This window comes from Arvicanthis niloticus, chromosome 9, assembly GCF_011762505.2.
Source record: "Arvicanthis niloticus isolate mArvNil1 chromosome 9, mArvNil1.pat.X, whole genome shotgun sequence".
Lineage (NCBI taxonomy): Eukaryota > Metazoa > Chordata > Mammalia > Rodentia > Muridae > Arvicanthis > Arvicanthis niloticus.
Window position 1 is genome coordinate 17,796,754 of NC_047666.1, and position 26,225 is coordinate 17,822,978.

The 26,225-nt window shown below is 38.7% G+C and overlaps 1 protein-coding gene across 4 annotated transcripts in view; it reads right to left on the minus strand.

Moving 5' to 3' along the window:
- Ctnna2 (catenin alpha 2) overlaps positions 1-26,225 on the minus strand; it is a 1,050,408-nt gene that overhangs the window by 671,639 nt on the left and 352,544 nt on the right. For all 4 annotated transcript variants that reach the window (XM_034511450.2, XM_034511449.2, XM_034511447.2 and 1 more), the window contains one exon: positions 25,681-25,884. In XM_034511450.2, the coding sequence (XP_034367341.1) occupies positions 25,681-25,884 (204 nt within the window). The remainder of the gene's footprint in view (positions 1-25,680; positions 25,885-26,225) is intronic.

Genomic DNA, 26,225 nt, shown 5'->3' on the forward strand with positions numbered 1-26,225 from the left:
AAGTCACTCATAAATGTGTTGATAATGTTTAATGTTTACAGTAAGCACGGGAATTCAGAGCCACAGCTGTAACAATCTGAGCAATGTGGTGAGGACAATGTTTATTGCTACTGCCATTGTGGGGAGTCCCATGCTGCAGTCACATGACACAGGAGGGAGTCGTGGGCCACAGCCACCATGATGAAGGCCCCTGACTCTGGAAAAGACAGTTGGATGAGCGTCAGGCCAGAGAAGGCATAAAACAGCAAAACAAACCCTGTCCAAGCAAAGCTAACATAGGATGTAAGTGGAGTACAGAGTGCAAGCGATTTGTTTAGAGAGAGCCGAGGCCTTCTGTTAACTGTCTTGCAAGTCTTCTGATTAAGTCTAGAATAAAATCATTGTTTCCGGCTTTCACTGCAAGCTACTCAGCATTTTGTGACCTTCCTCTTTTAGCAGAGAGGGCTGGCCTTAGGCAGATGTCAGCACCTGCTTCTTCTGTAATTTTATTTTAACAGTACTGCATTTGTTTTGTGGTGATATTCTATCTGATGACCACTGTTTAAAGAATAGCATATACTTTTAACCTTGTAAAATACATGTGATACTAACAGAGAGAAATTTTAGTGCAGTATCAGGTAATAGGAGATATATTTCCAGTAAGAAACTATGAAAGTGAAGGCATAGAACTACATGCTACATGCAGAATATGGAGTGAAATCTCAGACTGTCTTCCTGGTTGCATGGACTGCTCACAAGTCAGATGCAAGCCCATTTCTCAACTTTCCTTTATAAGCTTATTAGAAACACTGATAATGATTTCCGAGATAGACATGTCAGACCTTGTTATTTTCTGTAGTCGGGCTGGAAATTCTTAACTTAGCATACAGTTGAAATTGCACATATTTCAAAACAAACTTTTGATATTTGAAATAAATTGCTAAACCATTTTTATTGTAATGCCGATAACACCAACAAAGTGAATAAAAAACATCCCCATACGCAAATTCTCACGTGGTTTCTGGGGTTGGGGACACAATTTAATGAAAACCTGGCAGGAAGGGCTTGTGAAAACACCTCTTTAGGCCAGTGACATTTTGTGCTATGCTCAGTGTCATCTCAGAATGATATGCGCCCCTGTCAGGTCAAGACTCAGAGTTAGGTCTGACTAAGACTAAGCTGTTAATGTCTAAAACAAATAAACAAACTCACATAAAATAGATGCAGAGTAAAGCATCACAGGAAAGAGAAGAACAACAGAGGTAGCAGTAGAAGATACTAGACTTTAGGAGTCAGAACTCTTGTCTGTACAACCCCTGTTTGAGTCACAATACCCAATGCCTATTTATTGGTTTTTAACATTTTTTTTAAAAAAACAATACTCCCATGTGGCCCTGACACTTGGAAAAACAGGAAATCAACTATAACAAATAGGATTCACGAAGACGAGTAAAAAGGCCAGTATCAAGAAGAGCACACCCTGTGTGCATCTTAAGCAAAGTCTGGGGCAAGGATAGCAGAAGGGCCCTTGGAGTTTCGAGAGACAGCCGCTAGGTGGCGCAAGATGCTAGGTTGGCAAAGGTGGGCCTCCACATGAGAGGCAAGAGGGAAGGAAGGCAGACCAAGAACTCTATGCTCATGTTGTCGATTCAAGTCACGTTGTAGCTTGTGGATTTTCTCTCATTCCTCTTCACCAGTTTCTCAGCCACTGAGTAAATTCATGCTACTATCAATAGAAGAACACATTTTTATAATTATATAGCGCCCTCCCTTTAAAAGAACCTACCTCTGAGAATGTTCTTGGTGACTATCTAGAAGAAGTGATAGTAACTTAGCATAAAAAAAAATCGTTTTAAGCCTGATAAATATTCAGGAATTTAGTTCTGCCTTAACTAAACAGATTAAAATACGTAATTTTTGTGCAGTATTTGTAGTACAGTAAATGCAGCGTGTTTTCCTGGAAAATGTGTGATTCCCATGTATCATGAAAAAGTTGTGATAAAAATAAGACTTCCAGTCAGGGGATAGATGCTAGTAAGAAAATCATTTGCATGCAAGAATAAAGATCAGAGTTCAAATCCCCAGATCACATGTAAACCCAACACCACTAATGAGTTCTTTAGTAGCATTACTCCTGTAGCAAGATGAGGTAGAGACGAGAAAGTTCAGAGGTTCCAGAGCAGCTGCCTGGTATGGACAGCAGTGAGCTGCAGGATCTTGTCTCAAGTAAAGTGGAAGGCAGAGACCAACAGCCAGTGTTGTCCTCTGAACTCTATGTATGTGCTGTTGATTACACCCTTCTTTCAACTGCCCATACAGCATCTGCAAACGTGTCCCTTATGATGAAGGAAACTTCTAGAATGCAAGTCTGCCCTCTTCTGGACACATTTTTTTGACAGTCCAGGAACGATGATCTCTTTTTGATCTCAACAATTTGATAAATAAATAAACCAGAGGAGGAAAAACAGCATACACAGGAAATCTCATCAGGGATAAAGAGCATTAAACATTTCTAAAAAGAAAGAAAGAAAGAAAGAAAGAAAGAAAGAAAGAAAGAAAGAAAGAAAGAAAGAAAGAAAAGCAGAGCCAAGCTTTTGCCTATATTCTCTAGAAAATAAAAGGCAAAACCCCCAAAGCAACTTAGAAGAGGCATTTGCAAAAAAACTGTCAAATTTCCCAGTCCAGATTGAATTATGGATTAATCTCATGAATAATTTTTTATATAACCACAAGGTGACACAGACTTCTATTTCATAGATATTCAGAGTTTGGAATTTCACCAGGACTCTCAACAAGGTGTTTCACACTGGGCTGCTAAGAAGATAACCAAATCAAGGGCTCTAAAAATAAAAACAGACCTTTTGGGGAGGATTGTGTAACAGGAGGATGTGGGCTCTGGGACAAGCTAAATTATTAACTAGTGAATCTGAGTAAAATGATATACATGTTCCTTAGGCAGCTTTTAAATCCCCTTCCAACTTTTCATCAATATGAAATGATTTCTCAACCTTAAAAGTTTTTAAAAAAGGACATTTTGTGGGTTTAATTATGGCTCTGCCCTCAAGTGACTGTGCCTAAGATGTTTAACTTTTAGGGTTTGTGAGATAGAGGTAATAAATTCTCGCCTAGTGTGGCTGTCAGGAGACTCAAAAGAACACAACACGTGGAGTAGGCATAACAGAGTAACTGGTGCAGGAGTCCATGGAGGACACAGTTGTCTCTCTCATCGTCACTCTTAACAGTTGGCAAGGAAGAGTGGATATCATCAGTGTATAATGGATGTACTCCTTCACTCAGCAAATGGCTTCTACCAGTGTCAATTCATAGAATTTTAAGGTTCTGTGCAATCTACAGTCTCATCAAAATGGCTTCTCGGGCCTATTCATTCATGTACGCGAACGTGCTTGTTAGGATCGCTGTTCTACAGCTTCCACCAACATCCACATTGTTCAACATGAAACCCCACTGCATTAATCTTATCTCCTTTCTGGCATGGTGGCTCTGTCAGAAGATATGAAAGGACCTATTCAGCCGTGCTACATAGGGAAGGGCTTACTCCATTGGACTAGGTTGTCCCAATCCTTCCGCAGAGACGGTCCTGTGTCTTTCCCTGTGTGATGGAGAAGAGCTCTTGTTGCTCACCTCTGCTGTGACTTCCATGAGTTGCATGGCTCTTACCAGTGAGGAGACAGTGAGCCTGAGCTAGGAGCCCTTCTGCCTAGGAAGTCAAAGACCACTGGATCGGGGCTTCCTTTGGAATCATGCATAGGTAAAGGATAGACTTCAGGACACCTGAGTTTAATAAGACCTATTACAACAGCTTCCAGTTTGAGTTTGATTTTCTCATATAAAACACAAATTAGCTGTTATGAAGTGTTGTGGAGTCAGTGATAATATATAATTTTAAGAACAGGTATATTACCATTGCTATAAGTACTTTGCTATTATTGATGCCATCCTCATTATTATAAAGTCTGTTTATCCTTCATTTTTATTTTTAGATTTATCAAAATTTGATTTCTTTTCTTAAAGTTAATTGTTGATTAAGACCTCATCTAAAGTTAGAAAAATATAACTTTTTATAAATACCTTTTTCTATAGCACATGCAAAACAGTTCAAGAGGTTCTAAGGTTTTGATTTCGGGTACATCTTTTAAATCCAAGTGTTAGAAAGCAAAAAACATTGCTTAATCAGTTTAGGTGCTTGTCATAAACTTAAAACCCAGCCTATTCTTTACCACTGGGATGAGATTTCTACTCTCTATGTGGTTTCTTTAAATGTTATTCCCTCTTTGTTACTAACCTTTATATTTTGCATGCTTGGTGCCTTCTAGCGATGACACAGCTTTCCTAATTATCCCTCAACCTATAATGTGTAAACCCACAAAAACACAAAGACGGGAAAACATCTTTTAGTAGTGTTGCAGTAGTTTTAAACATCACTACAAACATAGATGTGATGGGACCATATAAAGAATTGGGTATTAGTAACCCTAAACCCTGAAATTTTATTTCACCCATATCTGTTTACTCTTGGAGGGTGGTTTAAACTCAGATTGAATCTTTTCCTTTAGAAAATGCAGCTAAATTCCCATCTTAACAGTGCTGCTAGGGAGCTTGATGGTGACAACATGTGACATTCATAGCAGACAATAAATATATAACAAATGCTAGTTCTGCCTCTCTTTCAGTCAGACCCATAAATCTTGGATGCAAGGACAGAGTCCACCTGATTCACACAGAGGTTGCTTGGTAAATTGTAATGTACTGGTGGGAATAATGCTGACACATAAACCCCTGGCCCTATAAAATAGGAACAGAATGCTGTAATTATCAAAGATACCGAGACACAGAAATCCCCAATTTGAGCTGACCAAATATGTATACATGAAATCTTTAAAAATGGAAGTCTGACATGGAGTGACATTTGTACAAAAGAATTGGTTGGAGTGTTGGTTCAGAAGTTAAGAGCACTTGACGGCCCGGGTTTAGCTCCAAGCATTCACATATTGGCTCATAACTACCTGTAACTCCCCGTCTAGGGGATATGAAGCTTTCTTCAGGCATTTTCTGAGAACTACATGCATGTCACACATATACCTATACTCAGGTGCTTGCGTGCAGACACACATACACCCCAAAATAATAAATAGATTCTTAAAAAAGAACCTAACAAAATCTACCAGAATAGTAACCCTTAAAAGGATATGTCACCTTCAGGGAGTCCATGCATCATCTTATAATGGACACAATGACTACTTCTCAGTCCTATGAGATAGTAGGAACCTCATGCCCACAGCACAGAATATGAGATGTTAAGGATGACAGGGACAAGACAGGGTGCTTAATAAGCTGTCACTCAATATATTAAACAGAATGTTTGACAGTCGGACTTTTACTTACCCTATTAAAACTATATCTAATTCAAATTATAAAGCTTTGAAGGATTTTAAAACATGTGAGCAACACCTTGTTTCCATGTAACATTGAGGATTACTTCAATATTATACACATCGTATCTACTGTGCCCTGACATGGAGTGTATTTCAACAACTGACCCATTTGTACCTATTTCCAGCAGTTCAAGCCATAACAAGACCCCAACCGACAAAACCACACTTCAGCACAAAGGGCTGAGAAGTCAGCACAAACTCTAAGGTTTTCAATTGTGGCTAAAATAATCTTCAGTCACCAAGTTAATGGGTTCATCCCTCAACACCACATGCCCTCCTCCCCTCTACCATACCCTCAGTCCTCCATCATTTCCCTTCTCTCTCTTCTGTGAAGTTGTAATGAAGGATCAAGTATTCAGAACGAGGAAGAATGTTGAGAACAGAGAGTTGAGGGTAGGGTAGCATAGGGTGGGGTGAGGTAGGGACCAGACAGCATTACTAGCCTATGCGTTGCAGTCTGGACCTGTGGAAGTAAGGCATCTTTCTCTTCTTCCTCCTCTTCTTCCTTCTCCTCTGCCACCCACTACTTTTTCTGTTTTCACTTTTCTTCTCCTTATCCTTCTCTCTTTTACTCTTCTTACACTCCCCCATCTCTACTTTCATTTCCTCCTCCCCTACATCTCCTTCCTCTCTTCCTGCATCCTCCTCAACCCCCGTACTCTTTCCCCTTTCTTCCTCCATCTCTTGCTCCTCCGGTGCACACAGACAAGTATAGTCACTCCAGGACCTCTTAGGTTGGAATGAGACCCAGGGATCTTGGCCTAGTACGCTAAAGTTTACTAATCTCACGTTCTAGCATTAGATTGTGTGATTAGACAGCAACCTCACACAGATGCCTATCAAATTGCGCCCTCTAGAGGCCACTGTGTTCAACTACAAGATACACGCTGGGAAGATTAAGCATGCAGTAAAGAACAAGGAATCGGAGACAAAGTAGTAAAAGGTAAAGGCTTTTCCTGCACGAGCCCGGTGAGTTTGATTCTTGTAAAGACGGAAGCATGTCTCTTCTTTTCAGTCTTCTTCTGACCTCCTCATGCACATTCTGTCACATGGCCCCACTCACATGTACGTACCATCGCAGAAATAATTACAAATCAAAAGTTAAAATATATATATTAAAAAAAAAAAAAAACGGGTCATGGAGGCCCACATGTATAGTCTTAGAGACTTCAGTAGGAAGATCATGAGCTCCGAGCCACATGGATTCCATTGTAAATTCCAGACAAGCTTGTCTTAGAATGAGATCATATGTAAAACAAACAAATGAAAAAAAATACACCATAAAACACAAACAGAAAAAAAAAACACACAGCATAAAACATAATAAGCAAATACTGAGAAATATGGAGATAACTATTATTACTATTATTACTACTTTCATCTCAGAGCCCAGAGTTCCTACTCAGTTTTCTGATCTCCTGTATACGGTGAACTGATGAAAAACTAAAATTAGAGACAACTTCACTTGCCAGGATGATAGCCAACCTATGTTTCCCTGATGCACGCCTGTACAATTACAGAACTGATAACATTAAAAGAAACCTTCAAGCCCAGCCTCATGGCTTTCATCTTGTGGCAGCATCAGCACCAAGTGTCACAGAGTTTGTGTAGCTCTGATCCACTGTGATGGCATAAGAGCTTCTGAGGAAGCTCAAGGTCCTTCAGATGGCAGGGTTCCTGTGTACTGAAAATTGGCCTTTCTGTTCTGTAATCCAGCATGTTGCCACTGTGAGATGATACATATCTAAGTTGACCTATAAAGCAGCACTGTGACTTTGACGGTGTCTCCCAGTGAGGCTTCCCACCAATCCAAGGGATTGTGGCTCCAACCAGGTAAGTCTGAAAACACAGGAACCACCTTCATCATCTATGCTGAATGAAACTGGCCTAAGGCTGGTTGGAAATTGAACAGACATCTCTCTTCCTGTGAGAGGTAACAATTACTTTTTAGATAATAATATATTGAATTTCATCTGAATCAAACTACCCTTAATTGACATAATACCTTATTCTCCATCATGTTGTAGATAACTACAAGGTTTTGAAAGTAACTTTTAGAGTTAGAAATAATGAATAGAACACTTTTTCAAGACACTGACAAGTCTAGTAATTAACTCTAAGACACACAGTGATTAATTTATTTGACCTTGTATTCCCTGTAGCATGTAGGAATATGTTTTCTATAGAATGAACCCAAATGATCAAAAAATGTTAAAATTGTTAAATAATGGAACTAGTTCTTAACTTATGTTAAACAACTGTATGGCACTTGACCCCATCACTGCCCCAGACACAGAACTATAAGTAAAGACTAGAAAGGTTGCAGACCAGCTCAGAGCAGGTCCAGGGGCATTTTGAAATTGTGTTCTGTGACGTACAAAACCTAATGCTCACCGTTCTTTCCCAACATTCACTGTAGAAGACACATCTGAACTTCACCTGAGGGAAGAAAGTAAAATAACTCCTGCAACTCTCAGAAATCCAAGAAAAGCAAAGTACTTCTTATCAAGAAAAATTCTCCAAGAGAGAGGCAATGCTTTAATTTTCAAAGTAAGTTATTTTATGTATACACAGATACACACATAAATGTGTGCAGATATGTATGTGCATGTACATGAGCCAGAGGTGGAGTTAGAGGATGCTAGAGGTGACCCTTGGATGCCGGTCCTCACGAACCACGGGACATGCTTTTCTTGATCCAGTGGCTCACTCTCTTACTAAGCTGATTATGCACATAACAAATTTTACCTTATGACATTCTTTCCATGTCAAATACCTGCTCCATCATTCTTCCATTATTTATTTTTTGAATTAATTTATTTTTGACTGACATAATATTTGTACACAGTCGTGAGGCATCATATGATGTTTTGATTTATGTACACATTGGATAATAACCAAATCAGGGTGATTTACATATTTCTCTCCCTAAATTTTGATTATTTTGTGATGAAGATATATTTAAAAACTTCTACCTATTTTGAGACATACGATGTGTTACTGTTAATTATGTTTACACTGCTGTATCATTAAAATATCAGAATTTATTTCCCCCTATCTAACTCTAACACTAGGCTAATTTACTAAGCCCTCTTCATTTTCTCTCCTAATTCCTCTCAAGCCTCCAGAAACCAGATTCAATCTCCAAATTCTGTCAGATAACTATTTAGATTTTACACATGAGGAGACCATTTAGTGTTTGTTTAAGCCTGTTTTAAACTTCATATACTCTAATATCCTCCATGTCTATTTTATACTGTAGCAACTGACAAGATTCTGTACAGTTTTAGAGATGTATAGCATCCCCCTGAGTGTATGCGTGGGGGGACTGGCTTACCTCTGGTAAGCATTTGCTTACATAATCTGTTTGCTGTGTACAGGCTTCATGAGACATTACTTTTTCAGGCACCCTTCGCACACAGCACTACGATTCCCTATGGTGTGAGTGTTGACTGTTGGATAGTGGTTCTATTTTGGGTTTCATATGGAGTTGTCATATAATTTTCTATAATTTATATTATGTTGCATAGTCTGCAAGAATTCCCTACCCCTTCAGTATTCTGCAACTCTACAACATTCATTTATTTTTGTTGTGGGGTTTTTTTCATCTTTTGATGATAATCATTCTAATTGGGCAACATAATTTTTCAGTGTGCTTTTGATTTGAATTTCCCTCTTGACTATTGATAACGATCATTTTTTTTTTAAATACACCATTGCCCACTTCTACATTTTCCTTCTATATAGACTTTTTTCTAATTTAATGTCTTGGTTACCTAGTAGGGATCTTCCGAATATGTCAAGTGTTAACCCCATTATTTTGACCCTCAGTTTTGGAGACACTAAATGGTTTGTATATGCCTTGTTACATATATTTTTACACCACATTTGGAAGTCAGATACTCATAACATTTAGCTACAAAATAGTCATCCAGCTGTACAATATTCATTGTCTTTTGGTATCCTTGAATAACCCCCTAAGCGCTCAATAATTTCTAATACCTTTTTCCAATAAAATTGGATTAGGTTAACAAAAGATTTTCAGTCCCGGCTTCAGTGATTAATTTCTGTTATTGTAAGAATTTATAAAGTAAAAGTGTTAACATTGTGATTGTTTCCCTTTTGTGTTAAAGAAAGCAAACAGATTGATTTACCCAGCAAGTAAGCATTAGTTCTGCTGAACTGCATTGGTATAATTCAATTGTTCATTACAGGGTGAGAAAAGGCCCCATTCTCCTGTCACCGTGGAAAAGAAAATAGCACGCATGAACAAAACAGTCAAAATACTTTATGGAGATGTTTCATCATAAACTCTCTTCTCTGCCAAATACCATATTTCTATTATTCTAAGAAACTAAAAATCACAATACATTCTGCAAATGGTAAACACAAGTCAGGGCAAAAGTTTTGGCAGTATAGTAATCAGACTTCTGTTCTTGGCTTATCACCAGGCAAAGAATGCATAGGAATGGGAGAGAAAATTTATGGGTGGACAGGTTTGAACAGAGATGCCTAGAAATTCAGCATGGGGACTCAGATACAGTCAGATCCATTCTTCTTTCTCTGGCATATTTTATCCAGCAGATATATAAAACTAAAAGCCAGAGATCAGAATTTTCAGTCACCTGGGTTTTTCAGAACAAGTTGGCTAGCTAATCTTCCAAGAGCCTGGCTTCTTTGTTTAACCAGTACCTTCATATCCATTGCATCAAACTGAAAGGATTTATGCTTCGCAATCCATTTCTGTTAATGACCTGGGTACTACAGATTATTAGGTAGAATTTCATGTAAAAAAAAAACATTTAGTTTTCATAGTGTCTTGTCAACAAGATTTCATGAGTTTTGAGTTGTTTTCATTTTACATGAAAGGAAAATATTTTGTACTGTTATCTGGAGAGAATTTATATGGGAGTAGGGGTGGGAAACAGAGCTCATGCCTGACCTTTACTTATCCCCAGGAAAGCCTGGTTGCACCTATAGCTTCGACACTTGGAGAAATAGAGTTAAAGCATACACAGGAAAGATGCCAATTATTTCCTTATCTTTTAAATATACAGATGTCCCAAAATATATAAGATTTTTTTAGTAAATAATTTGGGATGAGAGAGAATTATTTCTTGGATACATTAATTTGGTAGGAGAAATTAATGAAGTGTCCCACTGCTATTCCCTGTGTTAGTGATACATCACTGGAGCCTTCCAATGGACTGTACTGCATGTTAAATGACCCACATATTTGTCTCACCACTGTTTTGATATTTGAATATTAGTTTCTGATAACATTATTGAAAGAACAGTTATCGTAATCTGTTTGTTCATACATTAAACCATTAGACAACATGATTGATAAAATTTTAGGACTATCAAAGTTAAATGCCTGTATCTGGAAGAATGATAAAAGAGAACGTGGACGTGCTCTTCACATAAAGGAGTATTTCTCAGCCACAGAGAAGAGCATTATTGTGTCATCTTCAAGGGAATGGAAGAACTGGAAATTGATGTATCAGCTAGCGTTAGCCAGACTAAGGATCATGAAAACCACATGTTCTCTAGCATATGTGTGAGCAGGACAGAGCAAAGAAGATCATTAAAGGAGAAGCAGAAATATTAAAGAGAAATGATCAAATAGAGCTGAGCCTCATGCTGGGAGTCCACTGTGTGTATGTGTGAAAATCTGATAACGGGCCAGGGAGATGGCTTGGCAGGTGAAGTACTTGGTGCTGAGCTTTGAAAGCCAGGTTCAATCTCGGAGATCCACATCATGGAAGGAGAAAACGCAACAACTTCAGTTTTCTGACCTACACTACATTCTATGGCATGCACATGTGTGCACAGATACCAAATAAATAAACATTAAAAAAAACCATGAAAATGTCAGAATGGAAGTGATTGTTTTATGCAATTAATAGGCATGAATGAATTTCATAAAAGATTGTTAGAGTTACATAGAGAATGGCGTCATGGAGGAAAATCCAGTAACATAAAAAATGAGTCTATATTACTTAAAAACAACCTTTGAGAAAGCAAGAGAGTGATTCCACTTGTAAGATTCTGAAGCCCCCACATGTATTGGAAGAGATACTGCAAGCCAGCAAAGTCTAATAACACAGTGAAAACAGAATCCCTGTGCTCAGTTCTTTGGAACTAATAGGACTGATGATACTCAAACTGGCCCCTGGCTCAGCAGAAGACAGGATGAAGGAGATTCTAAAACTACATTTCTGAACAATTATTTATTATTATGTGAACATCTCAGCGTGGCTAGCTGTTTGACATGGCCACTATTTGAGTTGAAATCAGCAGCTCTAACATGCTCTCTGCAACTTCTATGTTCATTATGAAACTATACTAATCATGCTAACTGATTTTCTTTCTGTGGTTAAGTTGCAAGCCTGTGTATTGAACACTGGATGGGCCATTGCACTTCAGCTTTAAAATAAACAAAGCACAGCTGACGGTGACAGTCTCAGCCCAGGTATTTATCACTGCTATTTTCTCAAACCCTGTCAAGATGGCCGTGGAGTAATTTTTGTTTATAGGTACCCAGGTTTCTTTTAAAAGCATTGGTAGCAGAAATAAAACACTTCAGTGTTTGGAAAGCCATATATCAGAGAAAAGGTGCTAGCTCATTTAGGAGCACCGAGAAAGTGCATTCCCTAGCTAGAAGTGTGGAAGCCAGAACAAGCCAATTTACACTAAAAACTGTCAAAGATGCAGGGATTTGAAGCAGCCACTTCTTCAGAAAAAAGAAAAAAAGAAAATATTAAAAGGCGACTGTTGATCCATTTTCCAAAAGGCAGCTAGAGTTACAGGTAAAGCTAGACTGTTGTAAATAAAAGATTTTCTTCTTTATGGTTATATTGTGCTCCACTGCCTATATTCAATTTTCCTTTATTTGTGGATTGGTGGACCCTTGTCTTGTCTATTGTGAACAGTGCTGTCATGAATATAGGCATGCAGAAATCCTCTCAATGCACCCATTTCCATTCCTTTGGATACATATGCAGAGGAATGCATGGGGGTGGGTTATGTGATACTTCTAGCTTCAGTATTCCTATGAGGTGCCACAATATTCTCTAAAACACTACTATTATCAGGCAGGAAATACATAACTGATCTTGGGAGGCTGAGGCAGAGGGACTGTCATAAGTTCAAGACCATCCTGGCCTACAAAATGAGACCCTGTTTCAAAGGAAGTAGGAGAGCTATACCAATTTTACCTTCTCCCACACTCAGTCTGCCTTAACATTGGATGTAAGATATCAGTTTCATAGAAAGACTAGGCTCTGGCTTCTAGAGGCTAAGGTGGGAAAATAGGCCACAAAATTTCAGTTACACATGAGGACTTAGTTTTGGTTTAATACATAGCATGGTGACTATAGTCAGTAATAATATAGTGTTTATTTCAAAATTACTTAGAGATGATATTTTTAAATGTCCTTATTAAGGGGAAGATAACAGATTCATTTCCTAGATTGCTTTAATCTGTCCACAAACTAAAGCATGATATTATAGTCTATGAAGTTATACAATTATTCGTCAATTATAAAAATTTTACACACTCACTGAGGAAGACGCATAAAAAGAAAAAGAGTCCATAGCCCCTTATATTTCAAATCGCAAGGAACTAAAGATTTATTTTCAAAAAAGATAGAAATCAGGCTTTTGGAAAGACATGCCTAGCTGAGCACAGAGACATTGAACTGAACATTAAGAATTATGGGCAAGTTGGCATATAAAATGTTGCTATGGATATGGTCCCTGCTTCCCCTACAAAGTTAAGAGACACTAACTAGGGACTAAATCATTGGAGTTTTTACTCTCAAAGAGAAACCAGATCTAGTTCTTTATCCTTTCACACCTTCCTCTTGACAATGGAGGCTCCCTGTGAGGAACTCAGATGTCTGCCCCATTAGACTCCGATGTCTGCTTTCCCCCTGGACTTCTACTAGGCTCTGTCTGTTCTGATGCCTTCAGGCTTCTACAAAGAATAGTATATAATCCACTGATTTTGAGAGACCAGAAGTATGGTATATAAGGCAGTCAATATACCATGTGGAACGTATAATAGGCAAAGAACATGAAAGACCAATGCTGTATCTCGATCTATTAATATAAAAAAACAGGAATCAGGGCCAAGGATCAAAGTCTGGCAGTGACAGGGAAAGAAGACCTGAGTTTCAAATTGAACTCTATCTGGTCACATGAGGTTCGGGATCATGGACCACTTGTTTGTCAGCAGATAGCTTGTTGCTTATTTCTATCTAAATGACCTGAAATCAGAAACAGGGGCTTTGTATAAATGGTTGGTGACTCTTTAAAAATCTTGAAGAAAATATAGAGATATTGTATTATAGGTTTTATAAAGTGGGGAAACCAGGCAAAGAGAACCAAGGAAGTAGTTAACGTTTACTACAAGATGAAATTCAGAGAACTGATTTGTGCATAAGTAGCTCAGATATAAAGAAAAGCACATTTCCCAGTGGATTTGTGTGTCCATCTTATTTGTAGGGACCAATACTATAAAATTAGATAGCACCTGTAGGTCCCAATTATTGAGTCCAACATCAAATATTACAAATATTCATGACATTTTGTGTGTGTGTGTCCTTCTTTTGATTTATTTGAAGTGAAAGGTTAGTTTTGATTGTCAATTGGACACAAGCTAGAATCACCTGTAAAGACAGGATCAATGAGGATTTGTCTCAGTAAGGTTGGACTGTGGGCATGTCTGTGTGGGATATTTTTGATAATGTTGTTGGGGCAAGAAGACATAACCACTGTGGGTGACACTATTCCCTGGAGGTATATTCCTGAACTGTTTAAGAGTGGAGAAACCAAGCTAATCACAGGCATTGGGCATGCCTTCCTTCCTCTGGGCTCTAGATTAGGAATGTAATCTGGCCATCTGCTTCAAATTCCTTGACTTTGCCAAATTATGGATTGTATTCTGCAATTAAAAGCTAAAACAAACCCTTTCTCCCCTAAATTGCTTCTGTCAACATACTTTTATTACAGCAGCAAAATTAAGACAGTTGGTAAGAGATAGAGGCAGGAGAATTCCATTTTACACATAGTTATCTTCCTTTGCTTTATATATATGTTGGTTTAGGACTGTTTTATGGTCCTATAAAGTACATTTTTACCTCCTCATGTAGGTTTGATACCAAAATTTATGTTGAATGACAATTTCAAAATTTCTAGAGAAGTCCACAGAGTTCTGCTTCTTCTGAAATACCTTGCTCTAGAATTGACAAAAAAAAATCTAGAACATGGTTGGTTTAAAATCTTAGTCTGTAAAATTTAGTACTTGACTTGCAAGCATGAGGTTCTGAGCTTGATCTATAGAACCCAAGTAAGAAAACCAAGTTCTGGCAATGGCTAAGCAGGTTGGCAAAGCTTTAGGTCAGTGAGATCCCATTATAAAAAATAAGGTGGACAATTTCTGAGGAACAACACCTGGGTTTTCCTTCTGGTCCCCCGCTGCACATATGTGAATCCTCCCTTACCTAGAGTATCTGGAACAAAGCTCCCAGGTAAACTGAGTAATGGGTGACTCTGGAGGAAGCTCTCAATCTTTCAACTGCAACCAACATGGAAATTAGCCGAAAATGTAGCCAGCAATGTTCTGTTAAGAACACTGATATCTGAACTTAACAATGATCTGTTAAGACATGATATTTGAATAATTCATTTGCCCAGGCATTTCCATTCTGATTCTTAGGGAGAGAGCCTAGTCCGTTCAAGGACGACAAACTGTCTTCTTATAAATGGCAGAGTAGTTGTGTAGGATGATGTATAGAAAGAGGAGTGTCTGGGGGTGGACGGCTAGACAGCTTGAAGCTTTGAACAAACAGCTACCCTTCAATTAGCAGCTCAGAGGGTGAGATGCTGGTACAGGCCTACTTGTCTTGGCCTTACAGATTCAAAGAAGACATCAGCCAGCTACAGTTCCATATATTTTGCATGTCCTAGCTGGGTGGAACAGCTCAACAATACTTTGCCAGATGTATTTTCCTTAGTTTTATTATTTTTTTAATTTTAATTTTTCACAACAGTATTTATTCCTAGTGTTAAAAAAGAAAAACCTGTTTTAAACTTCTGTTGAGTTAAATGAACATTTGATTTAACCCACTGTCTTAAATTATTCCCTCTCTGAGCATAAGAGTCGTCTGGATGAGGCTGCAGAGAGAGCTAAATCACCAAGTGCTTGTCATGCAAGCAGAGGACTCTGAGTTCAGATTTCCAGAACTCATTATACAAGAAGTTGGATGTGATGAGGTACACAGGTAACCAAGGTCTGGGGAGGGAGAGACAGTAGGATCCCTAGGGCTCACTGGGTAGCCACTCTAGCTAAATGGGTGAGTTTCAGTGAGAAACTCTGCCTTGAGAATAAGTTGGAGCGTGATAGAAAATAGCTGGCATTGACTTCTGGTCTACACATGTGCACAGATGTGAATGCATACCAGCACACACATACATGCACACAAGTATTCATACATACAAATAACAATAGAATGTAAACAAAAGGTTTTCTAAGCACTTGATCAAGTTAGCAATTAAAATCACTCTTGTGGGACAATGTGTGCAGATTGGATGAGGACTCGGAGAAGGTCTCAGTGCTGACCTCTGCTTTCTGTGCCAATTTAGGGGTGCTTAAAGGAAGTCTTTTTCAGGAAGCAATGGGTTAATAGCTTTCAGTGTTCATATTGTAGCCTGTAAAATCCTTAGTTACTGGCAATAAGAGCTCTGTTTAGCTCCTGGGACTCATGTCTATGAACATGTCCAGACAGGCATGCTGTCCTAATATGGCCAAAGAGAAGATGTTCAAGGAAGATCTCTGAACAAACTAGGGTATACTTCCTTTTCATCTTTGAGGTCTGTGATCCTAGCAGGTAGGAGCCTAAGGTTCAGATCAGTGTGATTCAAGTCTAGCCTTGGTAAGATATCATGTTTGAGACTAGCATGAGCTATAAGGTCCTGCCTCAAATGACAGCAATACAATGACAACAGCACAATTACTGGACTCATTTCAAGATTTTCTAAAAAGATCTGATGGAACACTTTCCTAGGGCCATAAAAAAGCTTGAACTAGAAAGAACTGGCTAAACACAGCAATGTGAAGCAAAAAGGAACCAAACAGAGTTCATATTAGCTCATTCATAAACTTGTTTCATCAACTGGTTGAGTATTGAATAGGGAGGAACCACTGTCCTAAAATATAAAACTTAATGTGCTAAAAACATATGGAATTTTTATTTCCTCTCTTTTTCCTCTTGTTCCTTCTTATAGTCATAATTCTGTTGTTGTTGTTGTTGTTGTTGAAGATAAAGTGAAACCCACTTGTTCATTAAAAATATCTCTATATACACTACCCTGTGTAAAGATAGGATATATAGATGCTCTCAATTCTGGGGATTATGCACTATATCTGGCTCCTCCTAAAGAGAGTTAAATTCTAACAGTGGAATGCAAGATGACAAATCACAGAGGTGACATCATTGGAATATGGCAGGTATAACTACTGAATTAAGTATGCTAAAGCAATCACGAGAATATATATATTCAAGCTAAATTTTAGAAATGAAGAAGTCATCTTCACCAGATTTGAGAAAGAACATTGCAATCAAAGGGATGACTAAGTACAGTCACTGAAAGAATCCTTGTCCCTGGACATGGATATGTTATCACCACTGAAATATTTTTAAGAGTGCAGTTACTTCCTAACTGAATCAAGAGCAATACTTTTCATTGTGGGATCTAGGCAATGTCAGGCCTAAACAAAGCAGGCTTCAAAGCTTATCTCTGGAACAAAATGTTGGGGAGTGAGAACTCTAGTTCCAGGCATGCAGTGTACTTTGAAGACCTAGAGGAAGGGCTTATCATATGTTTGATAAAAGAATACAGCATGCTAATCTCTCTGACAGTGTGGTGATGTATAGGTTCTCCTGAGAAGATCAATTGATAGATTGGGCTGTTCCAGCTGCCTTAGTTATGATGACCAATCTGATGACCTGGCAGGCTAGGCTATCAGCAAACCCTGTTCACCTGTTCATTTACAAAGCTAGACGATTCCTGATTATCCCATAATGCTTGGACTCTTCCTCATCATATCGATTGACCTTATATGACTCACACTAGGTTTCAAGGGCTCTCCGAGAGATTGTTTTGTTTGTTTGTTTGTTTGTTTGTTTGTTTGTTTCAGAAGAGAAGCTAGCCAGAACACTGAGAAATTTTGCTGTTGGAATAAATTTTATTTTCACTGTTTTAGTTGATACTGTTTTCCTTCTGTATGCAAGAAGAGCTAGTTAAAGAAGCTGCAGTTAGCTGAGTAATACTGAAGTTTAGGGTTGCTAGTTTCAGCTCCCTAGAAACATCTTGTAAGCATCACCCTTCTGTGAGGCAGAGACTGCCTTACTCTCAGTTACTTTGCATCTCCTCTTCATTGGTACAGGCTTAACGTGTAGCAAAGAACCCCCTGAATACATCATACCCTCTCCTTCATCGCAACTCACAATCATGCACTCCATGTCTGCCTTTGAAAGTCCGACAATCATTTAATCCTTCAGCATATTCCCAAATGTTCCCTTCATTTTCTTTAAAATACTGTACGATCACAATCCAGTAATTAGAATCATTGGAGACTTAACCTATAATTAGTCATTTAGGTCAATCTAAATTTATGATAGCTTCCTTGAATTGAGTTTTAGTGGTTCTAAAACCTCAACTAGGTTTGTTGGAGCTTCAGTTTTACAAATACTTTAAGACAGATTTAAATGGGCTCCTTGCTGTTAGCAATTGATGGCTGCTGAGGGAGAGAAGAGCATTCTTCTTTGAGGATATGGTCACTGGTGTGGTAACTATACTCCGGTGGATGGCTCCACTCTCATTTACATGTATGCAGTACTATTGAAATTAGTGGAATATTAAAAAAAAAAGATTACATGAAACAGGAGAAAGACAAGTTGGTTGGGATATATGGGAATTTGGGGGAGGGAATGGGGATTGTATATAATACAATTTCACCATTGCACAGGTGTGAAATTGTGAATAAACAAAAAATTAAAATGAGCCTGAACTTTCTAAAAGTAAAGTATGAAAAAATGAGACAGGGTCTCTGGACACTATGATATTGGCTTCTTCAAGGTATCCTGACTAGTATACCAGAATAGTCTCAAAGTATTTTCTGGCTAAAAGTGGGCCTGCTGAAATTATTCAGTTTTGGGCTCTAAAAATAAATGGCCAGTGGCCAGTGTTAAGTTCTTCAAGGAGGGACATTTTCTATCTTTCTCTTTAACAGATAAAATACTATCCTTCTCATTTTCACTTTTTTGAAATCAATTTTTATTTTGTTAGATCATGCTCCAATGCCATTAGTATCTGAGAACCTAGACTTTCTTCTAACATCCTAGGTTAGATCAATCTAGAAGGGTCTCCAGACTTTATGTTCTATTCTTTGCCTGGTTGCCCCATTTGAAACCCAAGCATCGGCTAAAACAACTGCACAGGTCCATGTCCAGTTTAATGTTCTTCACTTCGTGTCACAGCAATCTCCTTAAGCTCCTGGACATCTATCCGTACATTCAAAAGATTGGAGAGGAATTCCACCCTGGCAATGGGCTTGCCCAGTAGATGTATGGACACTTTTAGCTGTATAACCCTGTATCTCCTGGAAATCTGATTTTTTTCAGATAAAACAAAATTAAACTTAACTGCTTAAAAATAAAACACAAAAGAAGTACACTCAAGGTAATTTTAAGGGGAGGATTTATTGGTCTGCATTTATTTATTTGAAGGTGTAATTTCTTTCCATATGCTACCCAAGTTGCCCTTGAACAGAGAATCCTCAGGCCTCAGGCTTCTGAGTTGTTATTGTAACAGATGCATGTAACTACCCCACCCACCTTTAACTTAGATGTCCATTCTAAGGATGAGAGATGAACATAGCCTTGAGTTCAGGCCAACGCAAGCCTTCAGAGGAAATTACATTTTGTTAATGTGCAAATATTTGATGACCTAAAACTTCCCAGAAGTTTAAAATTCTTCTAAACTTCAAGTTTGTACTCATACCTTTCTGGAATTTTTTACTTAGACATAGTTTGATTTAAAATCACACTGTACTGCCTAGACAAGTAGGCCTCTGTGTTTGTCTTTTTCAACGTCTATCTCTATACTTATCAGTATACTCAAAATGAATGGCTTCAAAGTCGACTATGATATAGTCACATAACAAAATACTCGGCAGTCAGGAAGCCTTTGATTAGAGAATATTTATTGGCATGGAAACATATTAACAAAATATTGAGTAAAGAAAATAGTTTACAAAATACTATTTATAGGACAACCATATTTTTTTAAAAAAAATCAAGTTATAACACAAGCTTGTGTGTATTAGCACAGATAGTATGTTTCTGAAAGCTTATAAACTTTATAAAGGCACACACCCAACTTTTAACAGTAATTGTATATAAGGAATAAGATTACAAATGATGCATCATACTTGTTATTCTTAACAATGATTGCATACGCATATCATAGTACAAAAAGCAAAATGAAGTAAGAACAATAGAAAGGCCACTGTTTTCTGAGGTCCTGTATCCCTGGATATCACTTCATTTTTATGTCATACAACTTCAAGAAAGAAGGTTTTGTAGAGATGTGTAAAATTACATGTTTGTAAGTGATGAACAAGATGTGGAGCTGTTGATAAGACAAAAGGGGAGTGATGGGGGAAAGAGAGACAAGAAGCAGGAGGGTGGGGTCTAGGAGGGAATGCACTCACATATAAGATATGGCTTGTATGAATAAATTAAACTTGAATAAATTAAACAGCAAGAAAGGGTTTGTTTAAACATGGCTGTGGTTAGACCCCAGGATAAGGCTGTAAATGACCTTAATGGACCTTACTGCATCCTCAGAGCCCTGTAAACAAACTGGTCCTGTGAAGAAGCTCCCTGTGGTGGTTTGAATGAGAAATCTCCCATAGGGTCACCTATGTTTAACACTGCATCTCCAGTTTATTGTTTGGGGACATTCTAGAATCTTCAGTGGGAGGAGCCTTGCTGGAGGAAGTCCATCACTGGGGAAGGACTTTTACGTTTTAAAGCTTGGTCTCACTTTTTTCTCCTTCTGCTTCCTGTGAATGCAGAGTGTGATCTCTCTGCTTTCTCAATTGTCATGTCCTTTCTACCAAGATGGACTGCACCTCTCTGGAGCTATATACTGAAACCAAAACAAGGAAAAAATACCCATTTTCCTATAACTTTTCTTTCACTGTGGATATTTTTTCACAGCTACTGATATATCCAGTGAAGCTAAGGATGGGACACCGGTATTACAGAGACTTAGATATATGCATTTAACCCCACAACAGTGTATTACTGTGTAATAATAGCAGTTTGTAAATTAAGGACAGGGACGAAAAACATAGATTCATTTTTTATATATAATTATATTTTTAAAAAAATACAAATAAAAGTACCCTGTTATAGTTAACACAGCGGAGACCTCCAAGACAATCTAATCAAAGGAATTTTTGCTTTGCTGTGCAGACTTCTCTATTTGTATGAGCATGTAAGTGTGCATGTCTGCCTGTGTGCACACACGCACGTGAGTGTGTGCATGCACACGTACATGTTACTGTGTTTTGGCAGGCACAGGTGAAGGCTGGAGGTTGAATTTGGGATAGCTTCTTTCAATTTGGCTAAATTAAATTGTAGCCATCCCTCAGGATCTACCTGTTTTTGGTCCACTGAGGAAGGGTAATAGGCACATGCTGGCATACCTGGCTATTACATGAGTACTGGAGCTAGAACTCAGGTCCCAGTCCTTCAACAGCAAACACTTTACTCACGTGCTTATCTCCCTAGCCCCATCCTTTGAAACATGTAGAGGGGCTGCAGAGATGCCTTGATGGATAATAGTGCTTGCTGCTCTTGTGGATCCAAGTTCACTTCTCAGCACTCACAGTGGGTGGATCACAACCACCTGTAATCCCAGCTTTAGATGACCCAAAGCTTTCTTCTGGCTTCTATGGGCACTTTCACTCATGTGCCCATATCCACATGTATACACACATAAACAATAAAGATTTAGAGCTATACAAGAGTGTATGCATACAGAAGTCAATCAGGCCGCACAGCACCACAGTACACATGGTCCAGGCTCATGGCATTCCATAGTCTCACCAAGGCTCATCAGTGAATTGTGCATGAAGAAGTAAACGGCTCACTGCCTCTCAGTGTTCACGATTAGCGTTTTAGTACCTAGGATAAGGATTAAAGTTTTCTTATGCCTCTGAATTGTAGTTTAGTATTTAGGACGCAGAATCTATTTTTTCAGTCCTTCATAAGAATGAAAAGCATACCTAAAGGCATTTTTTTTGGTGACAGATTTTTGAAGCATAATTTTTCTACTTAACCACCCATTCAAATCCCCTCTGTCTATCAAAGTATGCAAGCACAGTGGCCAAGTGAGCTATTTAGAAATTGCTACTACGTTGGAGTTAAGTAAGATTTCTCTGCGCAACTTAAATCAAATAGGAACTTCTGACATGTCAGTAAATGTTGTTCATAATGTCCGATGTCTATATTACATTTATACAGCAGAAATATTCTTCTCAATAGCTATGTTATATGTCGTGTGAAATTTTTTATTAAAATTACAATCAGAATGCGGACAGTTTAGTCCATTCCCCCTCTTGTCCTCTGTCTAAGGACACCATGCTAACATGGATTATTCCAGAATCCAGCTTTTATTGACCTTCTTCCATTGGTCTTATTATTAGACCTTTACAGCCTGTTCTTGATTCCTGAATCTCTACTCTCCACTCTCAGATGAACTCCCATCCCATTAACATGGCAGCCAAGTCCTGTGCAATGATGCATCAGGGCCTGTATAGATCTGTGCTTATCCCTTCATAAATGTTCTGGTATACTAGAAACCTGCTCATAAGCAAAGCCCATGGCTCATATGCTCTCTCTCCCCGCACCTCTAGAAGGTCTTTGATCTGTCATCCTCTCATGTGCCTGTATCTTCAGGACTCACTAGCACTCTCCCCCCCCACCCCATTCTTGGGGTTTTCTATTTTGACTCTGGGCTCACCATTATCTGAACTAGCTCATGCTCAAAGCACTCACAGTTAGGATGTCCATCATCTCTCTCTGGAGCACAAGCCCTGTGAAAGCAGAGAGCTTTGCTCTGATCACCCCTGCTTTACCTAATGTGATGCCTAGCACAAAGGAGCCGTTTATACATTTGTTGAATGAATGTGTCAACCCACTATAAAATTCTCCTCTGTACAATACCATATCCCCTTGTATTCTATTGTAAAGTTCCTATTTTTTTCCTTGGACATATAAGCTAACGTTAGTAGATATTTGAATTTAACTTTAATAGTGTATTAAAGAAAGTTTAATACTTCCAAACTAAGGTGTATAAAATACCTTCCACTGGACAGTTTTTTGGTTTTCTTATAATTTGGAATAACTTATAGTACAATAATAAAATGGACAGCACCAATCCCACTTTTTGAGAAAGAGCCTCTACTCACTAGACCAACGTGTACTATCATAGCAATCTATCCATGTTGGAAGTTTGAAAGAACAGTTTCACTTATGGATGGTTCTGAAGCTGAATAGAACAACACAAGGCCTTGCTAACTGAGAACTTCCCTAGAGCCATTGAAAACCCCTTTTTCTTTCCTACCCCTAGCTACTTTAAGATCCCAGCTTTAGTCTCTGGTATCTTCTCCATACACAGGCTGCTCTCATATTAGTATCCTTTTAAAGAGAGCACAATTTCTGTGGCCTTTTCAAATTATAGGTTTACAGATTCATTAAACACATACATTTATAGCAATATCTAGCAAACAGTACCTACATGTGCAAAGCACAACGCATCCCCCAGGAAGACTGGTCTTTCTATCAGTTTGTTCCCAGCAGCTCTCTGCAGTCTCCTTCCACATTCCATAGCACTTGGTAAATTGTTCTGGCACCTTACGGTTGTTTTGGATGCCAATGTGATATTAGAAGTTGAAACCTCACTGGGGAACCAACCACAATATTTTTGGAATTTAGAAATGACTGTTACTCCAAGATTTCAATCTCTAATTATTTGGGTTCATTATTTTCTCATCTTAATGTTATTAATACATTAGCACAAGATATGCATGCGATAATTAATGCATTTACTCCCACGGCTTACAGAAAGGGGAGAAAAAAAACTGTTTCGGAATGATGGAACTGCGTCAGCGTTTACAGCCTCCAAAGCTTACAACAAGCCAGGGATGTATACCAGTATCTTTAAATTAATATACACCATATCAAAATAAACATATTGATTTTGTAAGAAAACACAAAAAGTAACCCACCTGATTTGATAGTATTCTAGATAAGAAATGAAAATCACACATCACATTTCCATTGCCTTTTTTTTTTTTTTTAATCATAGCTCATGGCTTCTATTCACAGAAACACAGTCTACTCTGACCTCTTTATATTAAGGCTATGATCATGACTATTTTTGTAACTTTCTCTACCTCCTTTGATAATAATTGTTCATTTATGGGAATCTTAGTACCTTAAGGATAAAGCTGAAATCTGCAGACATGTCAATAGCACACCCACCATGGCAGGTTCTGTTAAACGTAAGTACAATACAGCAAACTCCAGATCATGTGACCATTTCTTTTCCATAAGTCTGCCACTCAAAAGATTTGCTTAGGGTGGGAAAGCCTTTGGCCACCAACATCTCTAGCTGTACCCTAAATTACATCTACGTAGCTAAATCACAGCATGCCCTGCTCACCCAGGGTCCTATAGAGACCCCCTCACAAATGTCTAGGCAGACGTCCTCATTTCATTCTCTACTGAAATGAACAAGTCTTCTGAAAAATCAAACCACCTGAAGCTTCATGGGAAGGGAAGTGATTTTACTTATCATATTTCTTTATTACTTTGGAATAGGGCACACACATTCTACAGCACACACGTGGAGGAGGTCAGAGAACAGCTTTCAGAAATAATTCTCTCCTTCAAGCATTTGGATACTGGAGATCTCATCCAGATCCTTAGGCATGGCTACAAGCACCTTCTCCTACACAGTCATATCATTGGCTCAGGAAAAAAAAAATCTGGCAGTTTAGTTTCTAGGCTATTCCCAGTATGCTTCCTCTTGTTTCTCAAATGACAGGAAAAAGACTGTCACTGCCAATGCTGGCTTCTTGTTTGAAATTTACCCTGCTGGTTTACTGATTTACTAAGCTACATGTGTTTACTTAAGACAGAAGTTAGTCACTAGGTTACAGGGAGGCTGCTCAGTCTCAGCACTGCCTGGGGATGTTGCATTGTAATGCAGAGGATGTGGACGGATTTCTCAGCATCTCTGTAGCTCAGTACCATAAAGGCCACTCTTGACAACACAGTATGAACCAAGTGCTGACTTAACTGACAGCTTTTTCCAACTTGTACTCGATCCTTTCAAAGACAAGAATGCAGCACTGATCACTCATAAATACAAACTCTGGGCACTTATCTAAACCAATGCAGCAAATGAATACAACTACAGTCCAGTGTCTTTCAAAGCAAAGAATATAGATTCCCTTGCACTTTACAGGTACACACACACACACACACACACACACACACAAATGGTCACAATTTATAAGATGTAGAGAGAATGGGTGTTGAGTGTGTCAGCCACAATGAGACTGCAGTCACACTTATTTGAAAATTCACTCATTAGAATTCCTACTTGTAGACTAAATTGCTCCAAGTTTGTGGGCGGTTAGAACTTTCCCACTTTATTGGACCTGCAGGAGCACTTTTAAACTTGCTGTGCTTATTAATGCCTTTCAGAGTTGAAGATTAGCATCTATTGCTATTCTTAGCTTTGAAAATGCACTTAGTAAAGGACCAGTTGGCACAGCCTCCCTTGATTCCATCAATCATCCACCTTCACCAACTGAACTCCTACTTAAATCAAACTGCACCCACCAAAATGACCAAGAAGACACCACTCAAGTAAACCACAGATTTTCTGCGATTTTACACTGCACTCAACTCTTCCATCATGAACATGCACATGGAAACAGAGTCAGAACCCAGGTTTCCCCCAAAGTGGTCCTTTGGTGAAACCTTATTCTTTTTCAGAACACCCGTCGTCGTCAATTCCTGCTATGCCCGATTGCATCACAAGAGCACAGAGCGCAAACCATTGAGATGAGAAGGGCTGGGAGCCCAGGACTTACGTTATTCATGTACTCGCTTAGTAGGTCTTGGAGTGCCTGGCGAACTGCATTGCACTCGGCCACAATACGCTCACGGCGATCATCCCGCGTGCAGGAGGAATCCGCCATTAGGGCAGCCCCACTGATGATGCTCTCCAGTCTCTCTTCCAGGGATGGCCGGAACCTGGCCTCGCTGAACGTCATGGGATCCAGGATGATCTTATTCTGAAGAAATCAGAAGAGAAGTGTGAACAGGAGAGAGACAGCTGCCTCAGACTATTTTCTTAGTGAAACTGTCTGAAGCTTGGACAGGACAGCCCTCCCCTGGAAAGAAACCAGATACTAAGACAAAATTTGTGAAGTTCTTGAGAAAGGTTCCCCCCCCAACCCCCTCTGTAAATGTAATCTACAGATTAAGAACAGGAAATCTTATCTGAAGCCTGTGTTCTTGTTTAAGGCCATCTGTGGGGAGGCATTTTCCCATGAGATAATGACACTAGTTTCGTGGCCTTCAGGGAGAGAACACTGGAAAATTAGGAAGATTGATATGTGAGATGCAACTTGTA